Source organism: Epinephelus moara, chromosome 1 (genome assembly GCF_006386435.1).
Source record: "Epinephelus moara isolate mb chromosome 1, YSFRI_EMoa_1.0, whole genome shotgun sequence".
In the NCBI taxonomy this organism is placed as follows: Eukaryota; Metazoa; Chordata; class Actinopteri; order Perciformes; family Serranidae; genus Epinephelus; species Epinephelus moara.
The window spans coordinates 32,228,965-32,250,045 of NC_065506.1; the positions used below are offsets into that span (position 1 = coordinate 32,228,965).

Here is a 21,081-nt window from a genome sequence, read left to right on the forward strand (position 1 = left end):
TGTACACTGCAGTGAACACATCAGTTGCCAGTTTATTAGGTACACCTACCTACAACTAAAGCAGTCTAATATAATCAACTTAATTTTTATTAATGCCAATGTACCTCTTAAAGTACTGAGTGACATCCATAAAACATTTCATATTTATTTTCTTTATCTAATAAATAAAATTAATAAATTGACAAACGTATGTTTTGTTCTGATGGGAGTAAAATTATGTGTAATTTAAAGCTTCTAATGCTGCAGTACTTTGGTAAAAAAGAAGATTTACGTCGGTAATTTGGTTAATTAGAAGCCTGGTAGTTAAAAAAAACATTAATAAATGTGATTAATAAATAGTAAAAGTATGAATAAAAGTTGAGAGCATGACAACAGTGCTGACTCCAGACCAGCCGTTTGTTTGGTCCAACTGCGACTGTGCAGTAGAGTTCTGTTTGAGTCGCGCTCTGATGACGTCGCACGGAGAGGAGGTGCGGGTTTGCCACGTCGGTGTCTGTGCAACGCATTTACACTGTTGCTCCTGAAGCCCGGGGGCTAACTTTTCAAGCCGTTTTTATGTGTCCACCCGGGGAGGAAGCGACCCCCCAGCATCGCCGGTGCCGTCGTAGCTCGTCGCCACAGCAGTGCAGCCGCGGATATTGAAGCTGGACGGCGGAGAAATGCTCGGTGCTGTCTGGACTCGTAGCCACACAACTGACTGATGCATCCTCGCTCACTTCACCCCCCCGTGTGTCGTGTGAGTAACGGAGCTGCTGGTTGTTGTGTTTTTTTTTTTTTTAAAGAACTATCTTAGCTTTAAATCTCCAGGCTAGCCGCTAGCTACAAGCTAACATCTCCGTATATGTATCTTAATGTCTTTGTCAAAGTGTGCTCACAAGTTTCCGCCGTGTACAAAATGACAACGCTGCTGTTGCTGCCTGGTGTCATGGTTCAGACAGGCAGCTTCAGTGCATGTCTTAGCAAGTCTCTGCACACACAAAAAAACCTTCCTAACAAAGTGTGCTCCAAAGACAAGCCAACACTGTAAACACTTCAACTCAACATCTTATTAATTTTTAAAAACACTTCTCTCTCTTCTTCGTCGCTTTTTAAAAAACGGTGGATCAAGTAGTCACACACTTTAACGTTAAGTAAACTACCACACTGTAAAAAACTCCCTGCAAGTTCTGCAATCAAAACCTCTACTTCAGTAAAAGTACAGTATCAAAAGTAAAAGTACTCATTGTGCAAAAATGCTTCCTGTCAGTGTTTCACTATTATATATGACGTTTAAGGATTCATCTAACTACTGTAGATGTATAAGATCCTTCATAATTTAACTCCTTTATGTAGTGTTGGATAGTTTAATCTCCAGCAATGCATCATATTCTGTAAGATCATGACATGTTTGTGGCATTGTTGTCCTGTGAGAACCACTCATCTGTAAAAATGGTGTCAGCTTTGTGATTATGCATTTCTCTAAAGAGTGTATTTAGCCAAAGACAGGTTTCCAGCAGTTTGAGATTTACATAATATAATAACTGTCTCAGATAATATAACTGTATTGCACAATTTATATTAATAGTTCCCACGACTCTTAAAGGATTGAAAACAGAGGGTGTTGTTGGTTTATAATTGAAATGCACAACCTTTTTATTAATGGACATATGTGTAAAAAGTCTTGACAGGCAGTCGAGGAAAGCACGAGCAAAAGTACCCAGTATTGCTGCAACCCAAGCTGAAGAAGTGGCAGAGTTTTCTCAACACAGTTTCTCGCAAACGTTCGACACCAGCACACCTGGAGCTACATGGTTTTCACTTGACAGGAAGGGGAGGAGAAATAGTAATCTGGAAAGTAACTAAAGCTGTCCGATGATTGTAGTGCAGTCAGAAGTATGGGGTTTACCTCTGATATGTAGTGGAGTAGAAGAATAGAGTAGCATAAAATGGAAATACTCAAGTAAAAGTACCTTGAATTTGCACATATGCACATAAGCACAGTAAGCGAGTAAATGTACGTCCGCTACTCCTTTTCAGCTCTTTATTTAAAGGACTTGTGTCTAGGGGAAAACTAGAAACGTGTTGCACTTCCACAAAATGGCAAAACACCGTCCCTGCAATCCCTCCACTCGAGTCAATTTCTCTAGTTCACAGTTCCTGTTTTCACTTTTGACTCTCAACTGTAATTTCTGGTCCCTTGTGAGCACGTGTGTCTGTGTGTCAATGGCTGTTTCCTGTTGAAGATTCAGCTTTAATATTGTTTAATGTCGGAGTCATACACCGGCCCCAGAGCGTGCCGCACTATCATCTCCATCATGGTTCGTATCAGTGTAAAGGAAATGTTGACACACACAGAGGTTGGATGTTATCTGGCTCTGGTTTGTGTTTCCTTTTAGGAGCCTATCACTGGCTGATGAAGTGGGGCGTTACTACCTTCTTTTTTTTTTAAAAACCCACTGAGCAGTGATGATAAGATAAATTATACACTATGTAAATGGAGTTTAGTTACAGCTACACTGTGTCCGATTGAAATCCATTAATTTACTTTGTAAATAGTTTCATTATAGATCAATCTGACATTTATTTTCTGGAAATTGATTTGTTATTTTCTCTGTTAAATGTCAGTCATAATTTCCAGTCCAGGTGACATCTTTGAATTGTCTGTTTTGGCAAAACAGACGTCCAAAAGCCAAAAAAATCCGGTTTAATGACAAATAAGATAATGAACACATGCATATACTCAGATCTATGAAGCATGAACTAGAAATTGTTGGTCATTTTTGCCAAATGTATCGTTAACCAAGATCATTTCCAATTATTTTTATGTCAATTGAGCACTTGATTTCACTTTTGTAGCCAAAGATTAAAAGTCTGGAGAGCGACCATATATCCAAAATACATTTCTGATGTATTTGCGCTCTTTTAGATTAATCAGTAAGTCATCTGCTAGAAAATCTAAATTTTTGTTGAGGGTGTGAGAATTGTTTGCTTTTCTTTGTCACATATTAAAGTAAACTGAATATTTCCGTATGTTTTAGACGTTTGCTCAGATAAAACAAGTAATTTAAACAAGTCATGTTGGGCTATAATGGACATTTGAACTATTTCTAAACATTTTAGAGATAAGTTCATTGACGAACAAGAAAAAAGTCAGCAGATTAATTGATGATGATAATATCCTTTAGTTACAGCCGTCGTTCTCTAAGATTGGAGCTTTAAAACATGTCACTGTGCAATTAAATCAATTTGCCAATAACAAACAAATAAATTAACCTACATTGACCTTGTAAACAACAGATGACCGTAAAAGTGCTGAGAGAAGAAGAAAAATCACAAAGCACTTGATCTTTTCAATAAATTATTCATAACCTTCCACATCCGGAGTATTTGATTTTACATGTTTATGAGAAATGAAAATGCTTTGAGAGTGACACAAAGGCTACGTTAATAATACAGGGCTTGATGTTCAGTTCTGATCATTTCCCCAGATCACATCCATGTTTGAAGCGTCCCATATCCGTCATATCTTCCCTGAAATGCCTTACATGTAACCAATAACGTCACACACATGCAGGGTGGAACAGCAACAACAGTGTCTTACTTATGAAACAGGCATTAAGGCAAGCTTCATCAGGTGGGAGGTGACTGCCCATTGGTCCGAAGGGCCATTTCTCCATGACACTCTCCCAAATAGGAGCACATGGCTAATTATTATGCAGAATGACATCATCGGACCTCTCCACTATGAGATTGGAAACGGTTGAGGTAAGAACATCAGGGTAACAGGGGCAGAGTACGGTGGGTTAAGCCTTTGGCATAGTACGAAGGTCCCATGACGTGTTTCAGTGTAATAATTATCCATGTGCGCCTGTTTTGGAGAATGTGTAAGGTATTTCTGGAGCTATAAGCGTTTGTTTTCAGGATGACAGGCTGTCATACAAAAGGGATTTCAGTCCACTAGGTAACTAGAGGTGTGGGTGCGGCCAGAAGAGGAGTCAGGAGTGGTGGCACAGCGATGTAGAGGGTCTCACAGAGGAACTGTTCCTCCACAACCTTAGGATGTTCAGGGCTACATTGCAGTATCTCTGTCTGTGACAACGCTGTCACGGCAGGACTTAAAATTTTGGTGATTGTGTGGCAGTTGGGCTCCGTTGGCTTGCAACTGTGGCAGCCCTACGGCTGCGGCGACCCTCTGTAGTTTCAACAGGCTGCTCTGACACTGAATGTGGAGTGACCTGATCTTGTGCAGGGAAGTATGACGTGGAAAAAACGTGAATGTATAAGTAAAACACACGTTCTCACAGGGGTCGCATGACCAGTGACTGGATATGTATCGGATGTAGGACCACAAAAAAAATCAGATCTGTGTTACACAAGAGCAAAAATCAGATTTACGTCAAATTTGCTTGTGTTGTGAACAGAGCCAAAACAAGAACTCAATGGTCTCTGTCTGAACAGCTGGTTTGACATGTCGTAGCAGGAGACGTTCAGGTTTAATCAATATAACAACATAATTAATGGCTGCATTCCAGTTTGGCGTGTCAACAGTATTGTGCATGCTGACTCACAGGCATACCTCGGTTGAGACGAGCATCATTAATGTTATTGTCATTGGTTACACCTGCTATGAGTTAAAATGTGGGCTGTGAAAAAGTCTATTATTAGCAGCATTTATGAATTATACAAGCAGTGATACATCTGTACCTGTAGCTGGAAGCTAAGACGAGGTTCAGGTGTCTTCTTCAGGTAGTGTTTTGGCTGGCAGGGTGTCCATTTCAGTATTTGACAGTTGCAGTGAGCACAGTGAAATTATTTTGTATAAAGTGTCTACTGACAGCTCTAGCACTGATGTAAATGCCTCAAAAGAAATGATAGCAATCGAATAACTACTCCTCATCAGTCATTTCATGTAGACACAAGCACAGACTTTGTCACTGACTCTGCAAACACCTCCAGGAGATAGTTACCCAACATTAGTTTAAAGCAGACAGGCTGCATATAGACAGTTCTGATACTTGGGGTAGTGACGGCTCTGTGTTGCCACCAGAAAGACTTTGGGATGGCTTTTCTGATCTGGTAGCAGTGGTGAAAAGTGGAGCTGTTTCGATGAAATGAAACCTGCGGGGGGAATACCAATGTGCTCTGAGTCAGTTTATTAAGTAAACCTAGTTAAACTAATGCAGACGACTTCACCAGTCCTGCAGCGAACCGTACTGTCATGAATGTTACAATGTTTAGTTCATGTTTATACTGTTTAAGAGAGGGGTTGATTGAACTTTAGAGGCTGTATTACTTATACTGAGAGGTGTGTCTATTATTTTGTCCACCCCATTTGTAACAATGAAAGGCTAAATGTCAAAAACACCTGTCAGAGTAATGCAGAACAGTTAAACAGCACAACAAAGCAAACCCTAAAAATGACCTTTAAACATCAAACCTCATTAAAACCATGTCAGCAGAGCTTGTTTTATGCAATCAACAGTTCAAAACCCAAATAAATTCAGTTTACTGTCACTGATGGCCAAGAAAACCATCAAGTATTTGTAATTGCTATTTAATATTAGGTCTTAAAACTCCTTAAATAGTCTTAAATTTGAATTTCCAAGGTATTATACGCAACAAACATTTAATTTAATCTCATTTGCCCATCTTTTACTTTCTTTTTATCAAACTAAGTCAAGCTTTTCTGCTTGAAAGTCCACATTTCTGATGTTACAAATCTCTAAACCTTCTATATTCCTACATAAAACCCATCTCCGCACTGAACCACACATGTACTACTTAGCTCTTGCAATGCTTAGATAAGATAAAGATGATTTGCCCAAAAATCATTCTTAAATTTGGTTTAAAATGATCTTGAAAATGTCTTAAAATTATTAAATATAAGTGTCTGGTACCTGTAGGCACCTGTGTGTTAAAATATTGACAGCCTCTGCTAAAGTCACAAAGTAATCCACTTTTAAAGCATTGAAATAAAGAAATAAAACTTTCTGACAATTCGGAGTGCCTTTGTAGTTTAATGGTTACACTGCGTGCCACATAACCACAATGTTGCCCGTCTTGCATGTCATACCCTACTTTCTCGTGCTCCCCCTTTTTCCTGTCCGCCATCTCACTGTCAACTGTTCATTAAAAGCAAAAATGCCCAAAAAAAGAATCTTAGAAAAGAGCAGAGGCTATTTCACGCAGCAGATGCCATGTATTTAATTAGTGCATGTGTGTTTTCAGGATCTCATCTTTAAAGTAAACTTATCATAAAACAAAATGTGTCAGGATATGAGCGGCTCACTGCCTCCGCTGAATAACTTCCTGGGGAAAACCTTGGCAGGTTTGTGAGGGTTGAAGTGTGCCACTGACATAGTTTATGTCACGATGACATGTCACTTCTTTCACCTAAAGTAGGTTTCGATAGAGGCTGATCAAAGCAGTGCCAAACAGGCTGATGGTTTGGCATCATTGACATCTTTTTTTGGCTCTTATTTACTCATTAACAACAGTGATGATAGAATGTATTTGGTGTTTCAGGCAGATCCTTTACCTGACACCCAGTATGTTAGTGTTGTTGTATGTAGCAGGGACATTACAAGTCTTTAAAAAACTACAGTGAATCACACTCCTTGTATAGAACAGTCAAACATATGTTTTTAAAGATGATTGTTGACAGTCATGACTAATTTCCCCTCTCAGACTGCTAATGACAACATCCAATTTGTAATAACGTTAACTGGCAAATAAACTTGATGGAGATGGTAAAAAAATTCAGCTTATTGAAAAACTGGAGCATCTGCGCCGGTCTCTAATAATCCTCCCCTGATTAACTTCACTACTGTTTACTTATCACTTATCACTTATGTGTAAGGTAAAGCAAACACCCTGGGACAGAGCTATAGTCTAACTATACTTGATTTGACTCCAGGGAGCAGTAGTGATGTTTACGCCTCAGGTTTGTTGGTTTTTACTTTTTTAAAACTCTTGACCACACTTGTATTTTTTTTTTCTGTTTACTTTCCTCATTCTGACTCGATCTCGTCTGGTTTGTTTCTCTCCGCAGTGGCCTGGCTGTACATGGTGGCTCATTGAGGAGAAGGGGAGGAGTCCCGGCGGCTGTTGGTTGGTGGGCGGCGTCCGCGGTTGCCACCGTAACTGGCGACCATGCCAGGAGGTCGCAGGGGGCCCAGCAGACAGCAGCTAAGTCGCTCTGCTCTGCCGTCCCTGCAGACTCTGGTTGGAGGCAACCTCGGCAATGGTACAGGCCTCAGAAACAGGTGAGCGCACACGATGTATTTATCACCGTTATTTGAAAAAAGATTCATCCCGAGCCTTGTTGGTACTTCTTGTGCTCTTACTGGGAATCCCCATTGGAGGCGAGACGTTAGCACGACGTGAGTGGCGTGTAAGCTTCCTGTTATCCAAACCACACTGACTCCGTCTTCCGTAAATGTCTCAGCTGTCTGTCAGCAGCTCCAAGAAAGTGAACAGCGCTAACCTGCCTTCACCTTCTGATTGACTCCAGAAATATATTGAACCAAAATAATTTTCATGTCGACTCCATGGGAAGAAATCTATCAATTCATTAATTTTATTTTCCCGCCCACCATAGCGAGTGAGGGGAATCGGCCTGTTGTGAAACAGGCAAGCTCACGGACAGACTGATCAATCAGTGTAGGTACACTCAATAAATTTTAAACATATATACAGCGGGATATTTGTGTGATTAAACAGCTGTCTATGCCGATTACGCTTTACTAAATGCGACAAAAATAGAATTGAAGGTTAAAAAATGTGGGGAATGTCCGCAAGATGGTCAGCGCACAAAGTTAATATGCACTGAAACATTAAGTAAAATGTGAGCATATGTGTTACGTAAGACGCGCGAGTGACACTTCTAAAAGGCTCTCAGTGGGGATTGGCCGTTACAGGCAACATTCGCGAAGTAGGTAGATGGAGTAGGTGAGATGTGACGCAAACATTCTGCACCACAGTTTTTCTATTTATGTTTTCTGTGTCTTCTCTCAGGAGCAGTAACTCGGTGGGTCTGTCTGCGCCCCCTCTCTCGGCCCTCATCACCCCGGAGCCGGTCCGCCACTCGAGAATCCCCGAGTTGCCGTTGGACAGCAGCCTGTTGTTTGAGTTCCTGCTCTTTCTCTATTTGCTGGTGGCCTTGTTTGTCCAGTACATAAACATCTACAGGACAGTGTGGTGGTATCCGTACAGTCATCCTGCTGCCTCTACCTCTCTTGTAAGAACTCACACACACACCAAACACACACCATCACACCATCAGCTCTGATGTTTCTGGCAAATTGAAATCATAACTTTTTTTTTCTGTCTAAGTGTAAAAGTGGAAAAAACAAACTTGATTCCCACACTGAACCTTTGATATCTAAAACAGTAATGTTTTAAAAATGTGAATTGATTAGTATTTAAAATATTAAGAAATGAAACTGGATTATAAAAATTCCAGTATAAGCAATTTTTTCTTTCTATGCCTCCACACTGGCGGCCACCAGCCTTGGGCAGAGGCGTTTGTGTTTGTCTGTCCGTCCATACTATTTGAATACACGATGTCACAGGAATATATTTAAATTTGGCACAAACGCCCACTTGGACTCAAGGATGAAATGATAAGATTTTAGTTGGTAGAGGTCAAAGGTCACTGTGACCTCACAAAACATGTTTTTGGCCATGACTTAAGAATAATCTGCTACTTTTGACAAAAAAAGGATAAATTGGTTGTGATGACCTTTTATATCCAATAGGTCAAAGGTCGACTTCACTGTGACATCATAATGTTCTGCAGAAACATTACAAACACTTTTCTGGCCATTATGCAACACCATAATTGAGGAACTAGGGATGTCCCAATCGAGTGTCTTTGTCCCCAATCCCGGTCTGAGTCATTCAGTGTTGAGTATTTGCTGAGACGGAGTCCCGATCAGATCCTTATTTTTTTTTAAATCTTTTTTTAACAAAACAATAAAATATAAAATAACAAACCTCTCCGTCCCTTAAAGAGAGTATTTGCCAGCGTTTGTTGCTTTGATGCAGCCTTTGCCTCAGTTACCTGAATGAACTGAATTACATTTAGTTTTTCAATTTCATCGTCTGTACGTCTTTTGTGCAGATTACATGAATAAATTATACTTGTTGCCCATTTACTTGCGGAGCTTTTGTTGCGTTTGCAGTTGCGTAGTGAGTGTCTGTGGTGAATCACCATGCACCACAGATTAGAAGCAAAACACAAGAGACTGTCACACTGAGCTGAAATGAAACAAGCGCTCATAATTTAGGTAAATAACATAAGTAAACAGTCTCATACTGCACTATGCTGTCGTTTATGGTGTGGCTCAGCCCTCGCTCTTACACACACACACACGGTGTGGAGAGACAGACAGACAGCAGAGAGTTAGAGAGATGATGACGGCTGGACTCGTTGCAGTGCTGTGCATGAAAAGCTTCACGAGTAAAAACACCCGAGTGACCGCTGAGGTAAAACAAAAGATCAAATCCAGCTCTATATAGCTCAGTTTAGCCGATCCTGATTTTTTTTATTGGCTAGGTTCAGGTCTAACTTGACATGTACAGTTAAAAATGTCTCCATGGAAAACTAACGATAGCGTCTTTATCTTCTCTTTCTCAACAGAACTTTCATCTAATGGACTACCACCTGGCGATCTTCATCACAGTCATGTTGGCCAGGAGGCTTGTTTGGACGATAGTTTCGGAGGTAAACACTCAGACCTGTACATGCAATGAGCAAACACATTTTAGTACACAGAGCCCCCGTAGGAATCAGTCTCCACTGATGTCCATCTGGTAACTGTGAGCGATTCTGTCTCGTCCAGGTGTCTCAGAGCAGCGGCGGATCTCTGCTCCGTTACGTGGTTCTGATCGCAGCTCGGCTCAGCCTGCTGACCATGTGCGGCTGGGTGCTCTGCTGGACGCTGGTCAACCTCTGCAAGAACCACTCTGTGCTCAACCTCCTCTTCCTGGGATACCCGTAAGTCTCTGATGCCCCCGACCCCCACTCTCCAAAGGGCAGGATGTGCATGTGCACGTTGACAGTGTTTATACCTTTTTTCTATCTGTTCTGATCGGTCTCACTTGGGGATGCAATGACCGTTGTTCACACCTGATGTGTACTGTACCAGAGTACTCATGAACCATACTCGAGTACAAATCAGGTTCCGTCCTTGGGTAAGGTACACAGTGTTCACACTGATCAAATGAACTGGATTTTGGGGTTAAGTGTACTCTGATCCAGGCTCGGGTCCCTGATGTGAAAGCCTCCTAAAAACTTTTAATGTGATTTTTTTTGTTTTGATTCTGTGTATGCAAGAAAAGGGTCAAGAAATGAATCGATGTAAAACATTGCTTCAAACGCAAAATGAGACGTCGTTGTTGTGGTGCAAAAATGTCATGGAAAACTAATGAGGTTTTTACCTTCAGGCCACCACACATCTTTACCTTTTTTTCCCAAACAAATAGTTGAGGTCATTCTCAGTAATGCAGAGTTGCTGTTATAGTGAGCATGTTGCTGTTTTTGTTTTATGTGGGTGTTAATGCTAATGGAAGTGGAAGCTGACACACCCTTTCCTTAATGTGTCTCATTTTAAATATGCATGATGTTTTCACATCAGACATCTTCCTCTTCATTCTGCCATCATTTGAAACTAAAACTTTCTGCTCTGCTCTTTTGTCCTCGCTCGCTCACCGCCCTCCTTCCATGTCAGATTTGGCGTGTACGTCCCGCTTTGCTGTTTCCATCAGGAGGGAGGGAAAAGCCAAACGGCACCAGCCGACTGCGATTACCCCGCCGACCACCAGCAGACCGACCTCGCAGAGACCCCGTTCTTTCGGCCACGTGACTTCCTCTTCCTATTGCGAGAGAACCTCAGAGAGCAGTTTTCCAGCCCTCCGCACATGCCCACGCACACCTGCCCACCACACACACACTCACACACACCGGAGTTGATTCGAACAGAGGTGGAGGAGCTGAAGAGTGACTTCAACCGGCGCATAAAAGAAGTGCTGTTCAACTCGCTGTTCAGTGCTTACTACGTGGCCTTCCTGCCGCTCTGCTTCGTTAAGGTTGGTATCTGTCATTTAATTTGCATTTTTTTATTTATTTATTTTTTTTTATTTATTCATGTTTTTTCCACTCAGTTTTCATGCCTCCATCTCTTCCATCACTTTATTTCCCTTCTCGTTGCCTGGTTTCGTGTTTATTTTAAGGTAAATTAACCTCTCCTTTCACTTTACTCCAACAGAGCACCCAGTACTATGACATGCGCTGGTCATGTGAACACCTGATTATGGTGTGGATCAATGCGTTTGTCATGCTGATGAGTCAGCTGCTGCCCCCCAGCTACTGTGACCTGCTTCATCGCTCGGCAGCTCACCTGGGCCGCTGGCAAAAACTGGAGCACGGCTCGTACAGCAACGCACCTCAGCATGTGTGAGTGGTGCTTTGTGCACACATCAGTACACACACACAGGTTTAAATATGACTCTGTTAGGGGTTTGTGTGTAACTGTGGTGTTATTGTATTTTGCAGGTGGTCAGAAAGTACCATTTGGCCTCAGGGGGTGTTGGTACGACACAGTCGTTCTCTGTATAAGGCAGTTGGACCCTATAATGTCGCTCTGCCCTCTGATGTTTCCCATGCAAGGTTTTATGTGAGTATATGTCCTTTATATCATAGTAACAGTTGATGTGACCTGTAAATTGAGACACTGAGATGAGAGTGGATGAAATTATAAGCAGTTCCTCCAGGATTTTGCAGGCTCTTTTTGGGATTGTGGCGGCCTAAAGTGATGTTATAGCAGCTTCTCTGAAAAAATTGTGATGCACGTTGCTATGTTGGTAGGCATTTTTGTGAAATGGCAGGGGCAAGTAAAAATGACAGAAAGAGCCTGTTATTATTATGAGCGTTCAGTGATTCACACAGAATTATAATCTATTTATGAATGTAGATCTCCATGAGCTGGTCTCCTCTTGCACTCTCTGCCTGGTTAGCAGTGTCTAACGTCTGATAAAGGCCATTCAATGGTCCCAACAAACTCACACCAACAGGCAGAACTCTGTCATAAACCACATCAGTAACCGTTAGGTCAGTGTTTCTCAACTGCTTCAGCCACAGGGTCCAGATTTCTCCATGGTTGTTTGTTCAAGGTCCATATAGTTCAATGTATTCAGCGTCATACTTGCGTTTGGCCATGTCATTGGGCTGGTTTTCTGTCTCTTGTCATGTAGCTGTCTGTTAGTCACTCACTCTACAGTAGGAAACAGCACTTAAAAGTAAAAGCTCTGCGCTGGAAATTCACTGCACTTCGAAATAAAGTGTATTTTATGCACGTCACATGCGGTCCATTCAGAATGGACCTGGGACCCACTTTTGGACCAGGACACCCCAGTTGGGAACCACTGTGTTAGGTAACATTAGCAGTATGATGCTATTTAATAGCCCTGTCACTGTGTGTGTGACGAAGCCAGCAGTAGTCTCATAACTAATCTGCTGCGCACAGCTCTATTAGATTGAATGAAATTAGATTTTTTTTTTTTTTAATCGTCAAATTTGCTGTAAATTTTCAGGGATCTGGAAAAAAATGCAAAGTGGTGCAAAATTCACAGTGATTGGCTGAATAAGGCTCAACAAGGAGTTGATTAAGGACACCGTTACAGTATAATACAACAAACTACACAGCTGTAGAACTGGCTCCCTGCAACCTATGAAAATGTAAAATGCACCACCTCACCTGGAATAAAGATCACTCCTGCTAACGTCAGCAGAAATGTAAACTGAATATGAATGTGAATATAATGACACCATGCAGACAATTTGAGTCCAGTTATCTCCTCTCTCTCTGTCTCTAATTCTCTGTCCCTCTCTGTCTCATGTTTCCTGTCATCTTTCATCTTTCTTGTGTCTATACTTGGCTTAAAATGCCACAAAGATAATTTTTTTGGTAAAGAAAATCTTAAAACAAGGTCTGCATACTGGGGCTTTTAGCTGCATCTCGTGGTGTTCCTGAAGTCAAGTCAAATTTATTTCTATAGCACATTTAACCGAAGTGCTTCACTATATATTCGCCAAAAAAAACAGGTCAACAGAGCAGACAACAAAGCCATGAATATACCAAGGAGAAACCAAAATAAAATTGATGGGAAGTGCAAAAACAAAGTCTTATGGGTGCTGTCAACCAATCCCGCACACTAATGCAACTGGGCTGGACAGCCACAAAAAGGTTCACAGGCTGAGATCAATTAAAAAAAATGTCAATTTATTTAGGACAAAAGTGCTCAAAGTGGAAATAATAATAATAATAATAAAAAAAAAAGTGAATAAAAACAGCAGCAAATGTTTCAGTCCTTGACTATCATCAGTGCAAAGACAAGTAAACAGTTATTTTGAGAGGCTAATTATTGTTGGCAATTCAAGTACATTCAAAAGCCAAAGAATAAAGGTGGGCCTCGAGCTGTGCTTTGAACGACTCAGCAGAGGGGACAGATCTGATGTGGCAGGGCAGTTTGCCACAGACTCAGTTGTCATTAAGATGATATATATATTTCTAGACTAGTATTAAAGTTTCTTTTTAATTTACACAACAACCATCTGTGCATCAGTGACTCTGATTAGAGTAATTTTGAAGCTCTGCCCGTCTGTCTGCTCTTCCAAAACAGTCTGTTTCACACAGACAAGTTACAGGTCTGGTCTGCCTGTCTAACTCTGTATTATATAATGGTTTGCAAGTGTACAGTGTGTCCCTGCGCATTACATATTTCTATCTTTTGCCCTCTATACACAGTCATTTATTCTCTAATCTTCTCTTCCTGTCTGTTGGTCTTCCAGTTCCTGTTCCACAAGCCATTGCGGATCCTGAACCTGCTGATCTGGATCGAGTCCAGCGTGGTTTTGTACCAGTTATACTCTCTGCTGCGCTCCGAGCGCTGGAACCACACTTTGTCTCTGGGCCTTATTCTCTTCTGCAACTACTATGTCCTTTTTAAACTGCTGCGAGACCGCATTGTGCTTGGCAAAGCCTACTCCTACCCCCTGTCCTCCAACAGTCTGGGGCTCAAGTCGCAGTAAAGGCTCGGCACAGCGAGACTTCACCTATGAACTCTGGACGTGGAGGCGAGCCGGGTGGAGGTCTGGTAAAGTGGAGGACCGGAGAGGTTGATCAGAGCGTTCACGCTTGGAGGCTAAGGGACAGACTGTGAACTCATAATGGTGTTTTGATACGGTTCTATTTTTAATGCAATGTTTATATATACCTATTTAAAAGAATATTTTTATTTTGTATACTATTTCGAGTTACGCCGGGCATTACCACGCTGACGACATTAGCATGTTGTGTTATGTTGTTGCTAGGCGACAAGGAAGTCAGGGAATGCCAGGAGGTGACTTTCACCAAAGATATTTTAAGTGCAGGTGGCCAATCACAGAGCGGAGTTGGCCTCTGGCAGTCGGTTAAACCAGACGTGCGATTCAGAGCAGTGGAAGGAGTTGTGCCTGAGATGCTGATTGGACCGTTCCGCTTCAACCCAGAGGCCCTTAAAGCGAAAATCAAGAATCAGTAAAACTAATGCAGCTCTTTTTGAGTAGCAGGGTACAAACACAGTCACTGCCCTAAACTATGTTCAGCATGTTTTCAACTGTGATTTTTTTTAAAGCGGAAGTTCGACTTTTTGGGGAGTCAGCTGAATCTGTCCATCAAATATCAGGCCGCAGCATGCAGACAGTTAGCTTAACGTTAGCATAAAGACTGGGAAAGAGGAAATAGCTTTGCTCTGTCCAGTGATATCAAAATCTAGTACCTCTAAAACTCCCGAATTAACACGTAATGCCACATTTGTTTAATTAGAATAAAAATCAAAGTGTAAAAATTTCAGTTTACTGTTAAACAGGGGGTTACATGTTGGATTATTTTTGGCTCTGGGCAGTTGCCAGGCATCCACAGAGACTGCAGTAAGTTTCTGTGCCTGGTAAAGAAATGGTCCCCCTGTTTGGTGACATGTTTATTCGTTTGTAACAGTTGGTCAGAGCCAGGCTAGCTGTTGACTTCTGTTTCCAGTCTGTGCTAAGCTAAGCTAACCCAGCTTCATATATAATGGGCAGATAAGAGAACGGTCTAGATTTTCCCATCAAACTGTCAAACTTTTGCTTTAAGCGGAGCCTCAGTGTGGATTTTTACCACCAAGTGGAATGAAACTTTCCTACAAACTGACTTGAGATCAGTCTGTAGGAAAAACTCCTTAGGTACGCTCTTATCCACTGCCTCTGCAGAGAATGCTGTATTCTTCCTCATTCACTTTTGTTACTGTGTTTTTACTATCTGCTTGTTTCACGTCATTGGCTGTTTGGAGGGCGGTTGCAGCACCAGTCTTTACAAACTCACACCAGGGTGGCAGCAAATGAGAGGGCACTGAGATACTATTGGGATCTTTAAACTCAAAGCACACCACGAAATGTTTATAAAAGAAACAGCCTGCCCCAGGCTCATATTATCTCGTCATACAGCCCTGCCTGCCCTGGCTGTTGTTACTTTAAACATGTAGAGTTTGAAGGGCTGCTGCTGTAACCAGGTGATGATTAAAGTCAACTTACTGATGTCTGACCACACTCTGACATGCTGAAATACTTCTTGCTATGATATAGCATATGACCCATTTGTATTCCTAAAGGTGATCCAGTCAATGTTTATTTTATTCAACTTTGGTGCCTGAGAGCTTAAACCATAACGGTATTGAGGACCACACCATATCAGGTCCATCTCTTTGCGGATTGGATGTAGATAACAGAACGAATGTGGCTAATAAAAAAAGATATCTGTCGGTATGGCCCAGGAGCTGACGCATCTCCCACTGCACGTAGGTCATTGTCATGACACTCATGTGGATTTGACAGCAGGGGATGTTTTGATTGGTGATGAATGCAAACTCAAAAGGCTGGAGGACTGAATGCATCACCTCATTACCAGTTCATGTATTTTCAGTTACCAGAATGGTGTTACAAACAGGTTGCCTTGCATGTCGTTGCCTTTCTGTTAATACACGCCTGCTAAACATCTTCTTACTCTGAAGTGGGTTCCTCATTAGTAGCCGCCTCTCCTTCACCGGCACCAGCCTGTAGTTGGTGCTTAACTTCGGGCAGTATTAAAGATGAGCATCAAGGTTGGATTGACTGTTCATGATTCCAATAGACTGTAGGGCTGGGTATCCCATAAATACTACAATGCCAGTACCCTACAAGTGATACTGATACCAATAGTTCGTCATCATGTGAATGGAAGCTTTCAGTTGAGTAAAAAGCCACCAGATGCCACAGATATATAGTAAAGCCATACTTTAAATGTTTAGGTGGCATCTCGGTAGGTTGACCTGCAAACTCCGTCAAATACAAGGTGCTTGACTTCACCCCTGCGCAGACTGTATGGGTTGTAGCTGCTGTGGTGGGCCAAGAATGCTTGAGGTAATTGGCTGCAAGCACAACCATACAAACAGTCTTTTTTCTTCTATATCTGGGTACTAAAAGCTTTGAACGCAGCTTTCGTTTGACTACTTGGTACTGGGTTTTTTTGGTCAACGCCCTAAAGGTATCGAGCACAGATACCCAGCCCTGATAAACATCAATAGAAAAAGCCTTTTTATCAAGAGGTTCAAAATCTAAGGATCCGTTTTTCCTGTGCGGTTGTGAATTTCACATTACCCGCCTCAGTTTCAGGTTGACTGTCAATGAGGCGGAGGAAACTACTTTCGAGACGAGCCAGTGTGCTCACATGTGGATCGCTGGTGCTGCTTTGTGCCTCAGAAAAAGTAGTTTTGGTTTCACACAAAGGCCATTGTTCTGCTTTGTCTGCAAACTTGACCCTTAACTCAGCTCCCCATGGTGCTTCTGCTTTGTTTGTGGTTGTTTTCCACTTGAATGTAGCTAATTTTTCAACTGAATGTTGCTGTTGACTTGAATTGGCATGATTTTTTTTAAGTTGGTAGCACCATAGCTGATATTTGTATTTGTTTAATGGGTATACTTTAATGTCACCTCCAACGTTTCTCAGTAACAGAAAGAAGACATGTTTAAGTTTGCTTTAAATCCTGCTTCTGTCAGTTCTTACTTGAATGTTAAGCCCTTGCTCAAGTGACACGTTCTGAATGCTGCCTTTGTTTTGGTGAAACCTGTAAGATTTAAGTTGAAGGAGAGGAATGAGATTCGGAAAGATTTTATGTTCTATATCCTCTCAACCACATTGCCCTGAAGTGTACTTGATCCCTCTCTAGCCTACATGAAATTTGGAGACAGGTTTTAAGTAAAACTTATTCTCTTGATGTCCATCTAAGTCTTCATAAAAGTTGTCAAATTGAGTCGCAGAATTTGTTTTCTACGTGCCATACATATCCCAGGATGCAGTTTCAGAGTCCTGGTTGAACCTGTTGTTGAATGTGTCGCTGCTGGAGAAGTCATTGGAGCTGGTCCTCACATTTCGGCTTTTTACACTGTTCAGTTTCCCCACAGCATTTCTGAAAATGCCTTTTGACATCCAAAATAAAACAAATGGTGTTTAAACAAAGATTGTGTCTTGTGAAGGATGTGTTGCATGAAGAAATATGTGACACAGTTGCTTATTTCAAAGCATATATTTCATTAAATTTGCCAAGTCTGCACAATGTTGGACACCTGCAATGTTTTATCTTTGCCACAAGAGGGAGCTAAGCATTAAAGTACAACACTCAACAAAATGTGCTTCATATAACATCATCTGCAGCCTTGGGAAGAGTCATCAGAAGAACATGTTGAACAGTTATTTCAGCTGACAGAGTACAGTTGCTTGTAGATAACTGCTGTGTCCACTGAGAGGAGATACATGATAGTCTGGACACAAACTGTTGGCACCTTTGGTTGCTGACTTGTACATTCATCCACAAAAATAATCATTTTCAGTAGAAAAACTTCTTCAAGAGTTTCAACAGTGCAATCTTTAGTATTAGCACAATAAAAAGGCTACAATACATAAACGGAAATGGTTTTTCCCAGTCCTGCTCCTTGTCATCTGAGGGCCCGTTGTTGTCATACATCAGTTCGTGTTCCTGCTTCTGTTTTGCAAAACCACATGACGTAGATGTTTAGCATGAATGTAGCTAACTTTTTCATGTTTTTAGAGATGTGAGTAAAGATGCAAAACTAAGTACAGAACACGCCCTGTTTACATAATTTAGTGTCATTACTGGATCAGGTCTGTATTTACATCATTGACATTTGCTGCTTATGCTGCGTTCACATGGAATCAGGGAGATGGTAAATGGCAAAGTGGATGTTTGCCCTGACCACTAACCACTAACCACTGAGGGGGGCGCTACGCATTAACAGGGGTGAAGCACATATTGATGGAGGAAAAAATTTTGATTAAACACCAGTGGAAAATAATGGAAACAGTAATGGTAGATGGCATTGCTTGTCAAAATTAAAATATTTTAACTTATTGCCATCTTCCATGTCCGACTTGTCAACCTGATGTTACGAAGCTCCTTCATACAAGGCGAAAACACAGCTGATCTGGACAGTTACTGGACAGTGGTAGAAAAATTACACTACGACATCACTATGGCAACATACTGTCCTGCTGGTCTGTCAGACTGTTTGTTTGTTTATCCTGTGCCGTCCAGAAGGTGTTGTCTACCATCTGCCTGATTCCATTTGAACGCAGCATTAAAGCAGGGTCAACAAAAAAAAACAAAAGTTTATAAAAATGTTTACATTGTTGTTAAATCAGTGCTACAAATAGTGGGGTTGAAAGCATGGATTCTTGCGGCCCCAGATATTCCAGTATGATGCATGAGGATGTAGCAGGCCCGTTGTTTCGTAGCTACACCGCTCACCCCTCTCGGCAGTCCACAAAGTTTCCTTTTATCCAGTAGCAGATCTGAGCGTATTTGAGAGGCGTGATTCTCACTGCTACGTTAAATTCCTGAGACGCCCCTTGTTTCTCCACCCACTGATGCCCAGAAAACACGCCTATCACCTTCCGCTCCCAGCGCCGGCGCCGCCCATCCCACATCCGGGCGTAGACTCCTGACCCGCTGGCACCAGGCTGAGCATCACAGTGCTGGTACAGCAGGTCTGACGTCTCCTCACCGGCCCGACAGAACCGATACACTAGCTTGCCAGGACGGTCGTTATCAAATCCCGAGAAGTGAACTCGTCGACCGGGCAGCCTCTGAGCCGGGGGGCTGACTCCTAACTTCATGTGGCGGCGTTTGTGGGGTTTCTTGAGTTCAAGCAAAGCGTAGTCGTAGTCCATCCCGATGTCATTGGCGTTTCCTTTAATCCATCCTTTGGGCACGTGGGTGCGTTTGGCTCTGATCCACTGGAACTTCATTCTGTCGTTGGTTGGTGGGGCGTAAGGAGCGTAGCCACCTTCAACATGGTTGGTGAAGTTTGAAGGAGGGTAAAAGGAAGCAGCCTGTGCGTCTCGTTGCTTGGTTTTTAGAAACCCAACCCGGAGCTTCTGGGCTCCTTTCACATAGTTTTTACCATCATGAACGCAGTGAGCAGCTGTGAGAACATGACGGTCCCCCACCAGTGTACCAGAGCACCCAGTGGACAGCTTGACAGCCACCGAGAATGGATATTTAAGCAGAAAGTTCTGCCCAGCGATGCTAAAACGCCCATCGTGGCCGAAGATCTGTCGCTTCCTCCTGACATGTGACCGCTCAGCCTTCCCAGATGACCCCGAGGAATAGGCTGGACTGGTGTTAGAGGTGGGGTCATAGCCATAGATCCCAACAGCGGTCTCAGTGAGTTGACCGTCAGAATGGAGTGTCTCATAAGCAAGAAGACGCCGCAGGTCCCAGTAGCTCGGGCGAGGGGCCCTCTTGTGGCATTCTGGGTCACAGGGGGAGCTGACGTCCAAGCGGGCCAGAGAAAGGAAGTGAGGGGGTGATCGAGCCTCCGTCTGCTGTGGGAGGACCACAGGGACACGCTGCACAACCCACTGGGGACGGGAGGAGGAGGAGGAGGAGGAGGAGGAAAAAACAGGGGAAAGGAAGAGGAGAAATAGGAGGGAGGTAAACCTGTGGATGGACAGGAGCACATATTAGATCAACTCTTTCCAGTTCACTGTCAGACATTTCTGCACAGTGATGCTGTTAAATGTGACCGGATGTCTGAGGCCCTCTGCATGACAAAACATTCTCATTCCTAAAACAAGCATCATAGATTTATAATCACAACCATGGGAGCTGAGGAGGAGCATTTCAGCTTGAGGAATTTTTTTTTCATCTGCCCTGGAATTTGGCAGCTGTGAACTTCCACTGTTTTTAATGCTGCAAATATGACAGACAGGGCAAAGATTAGGCCTTACTAGGCTCTGATGGAAAATTCCTAGGGTGGCCTGAGGGATTGGCCTTAAGCCTGCAAAAGTGGATGAATAACATTTTGTTTTGCACTGAATAAAGACGCTATTTTTTTTGTAAATGGGTTAAAGGTGATAGAGACAGTTATGTGACAGGGGAGTGTTGTTATTAGAGAAATGGTGCAGAGATGTTAATGGAAACTATAGCATGGCATAGCTGCATCTACTCATAACAGAGTAATTAAGTGAAAGCCATATTTAGATTCTTTATTTTAGGGGGGATCAATTTATGAGAAGTGTTCATCTGGCAGAGCAGTTAACATTAGATTTTTATTTATTAGTTTACACGTCCCCCCCTGTCTACAGAGTCCTCTGACTCCTCTAGATCTCCCAGACACACGCGCAGATGAACCGGACACAGAGGAGACTTACCGGGGGAGCGCAGCCCGGGAGCGCATGGTTTGTCCTCTGCAGGTGAGCCGGTGGTTGAACACGGAGGCAAGCGGAGCCCGCGATGGGAGTTTAACTGGTAAACACTGCTGCTGTTGCAAAACAAAAAAAAGGAGGCTTCTCGGCGCTTCCCTCAGGAACTGACGACTTTATTTAATCCTTGACAGTCTGGAGTTTTCCGAAAGCAGCAGCCGGGTGGAGAGCGGAGGAGTTGGATCATTGTGCGCTGCTGCAGGAGGCGCTCTCCTGTCTGTGTGCGCTCACAGTGTCACATCTGCAGGCGAGGATACAGAGTGAGATA

The 21,081-nt window shown here is 42.5% G+C and overlaps 2 protein-coding genes across 2 annotated transcripts; one reads left to right on the forward strand and one right to left on the reverse strand.

Moving 5' to 3' along the window:
- Positions 1 to 451: 451 nt before the first annotated feature.
- Positions 452 to 15,604, forward strand: tmem39a (transmembrane protein 39A). The gene is made up of 9 exons (XM_050049217.1): positions 452 to 736; positions 7,031 to 7,244; positions 7,996 to 8,218; positions 9,623 to 9,706; positions 9,825 to 9,979; positions 10,713 to 11,070; positions 11,250 to 11,437; positions 11,537 to 11,657; positions 13,832 to 15,604. Exons 2-9 carry the CDS (start codon positions 7,132 to 7,134, stop codon positions 14,069 to 14,071), a joined length of 1,482 nt encoding a protein of 493 aa, XP_049905174.1. The 5' UTR covers positions 452 to 736; positions 7,031 to 7,131; the 3' UTR covers positions 14,072 to 15,604.
- Positions 15,393 to 21,036, reverse strand: LOC126393242 (serine protease 23-like). Its single transcript, XM_050049243.1, has 2 exons — positions 20,763 to 21,036; positions 15,393 to 20,049 (listed from the first exon to the last, which is right to left on the reverse strand). Exons 1-2 carry the CDS (start codon positions 20,786 to 20,788, stop codon positions 18,852 to 18,854), a joined length of 1,224 nt encoding a protein of 407 aa, XP_049905200.1. The 5' UTR covers positions 20,789 to 21,036; the 3' UTR covers positions 15,393 to 18,851.
- Between the last annotated feature and the right edge of the window lie 45 nt (positions 21,037 to 21,081).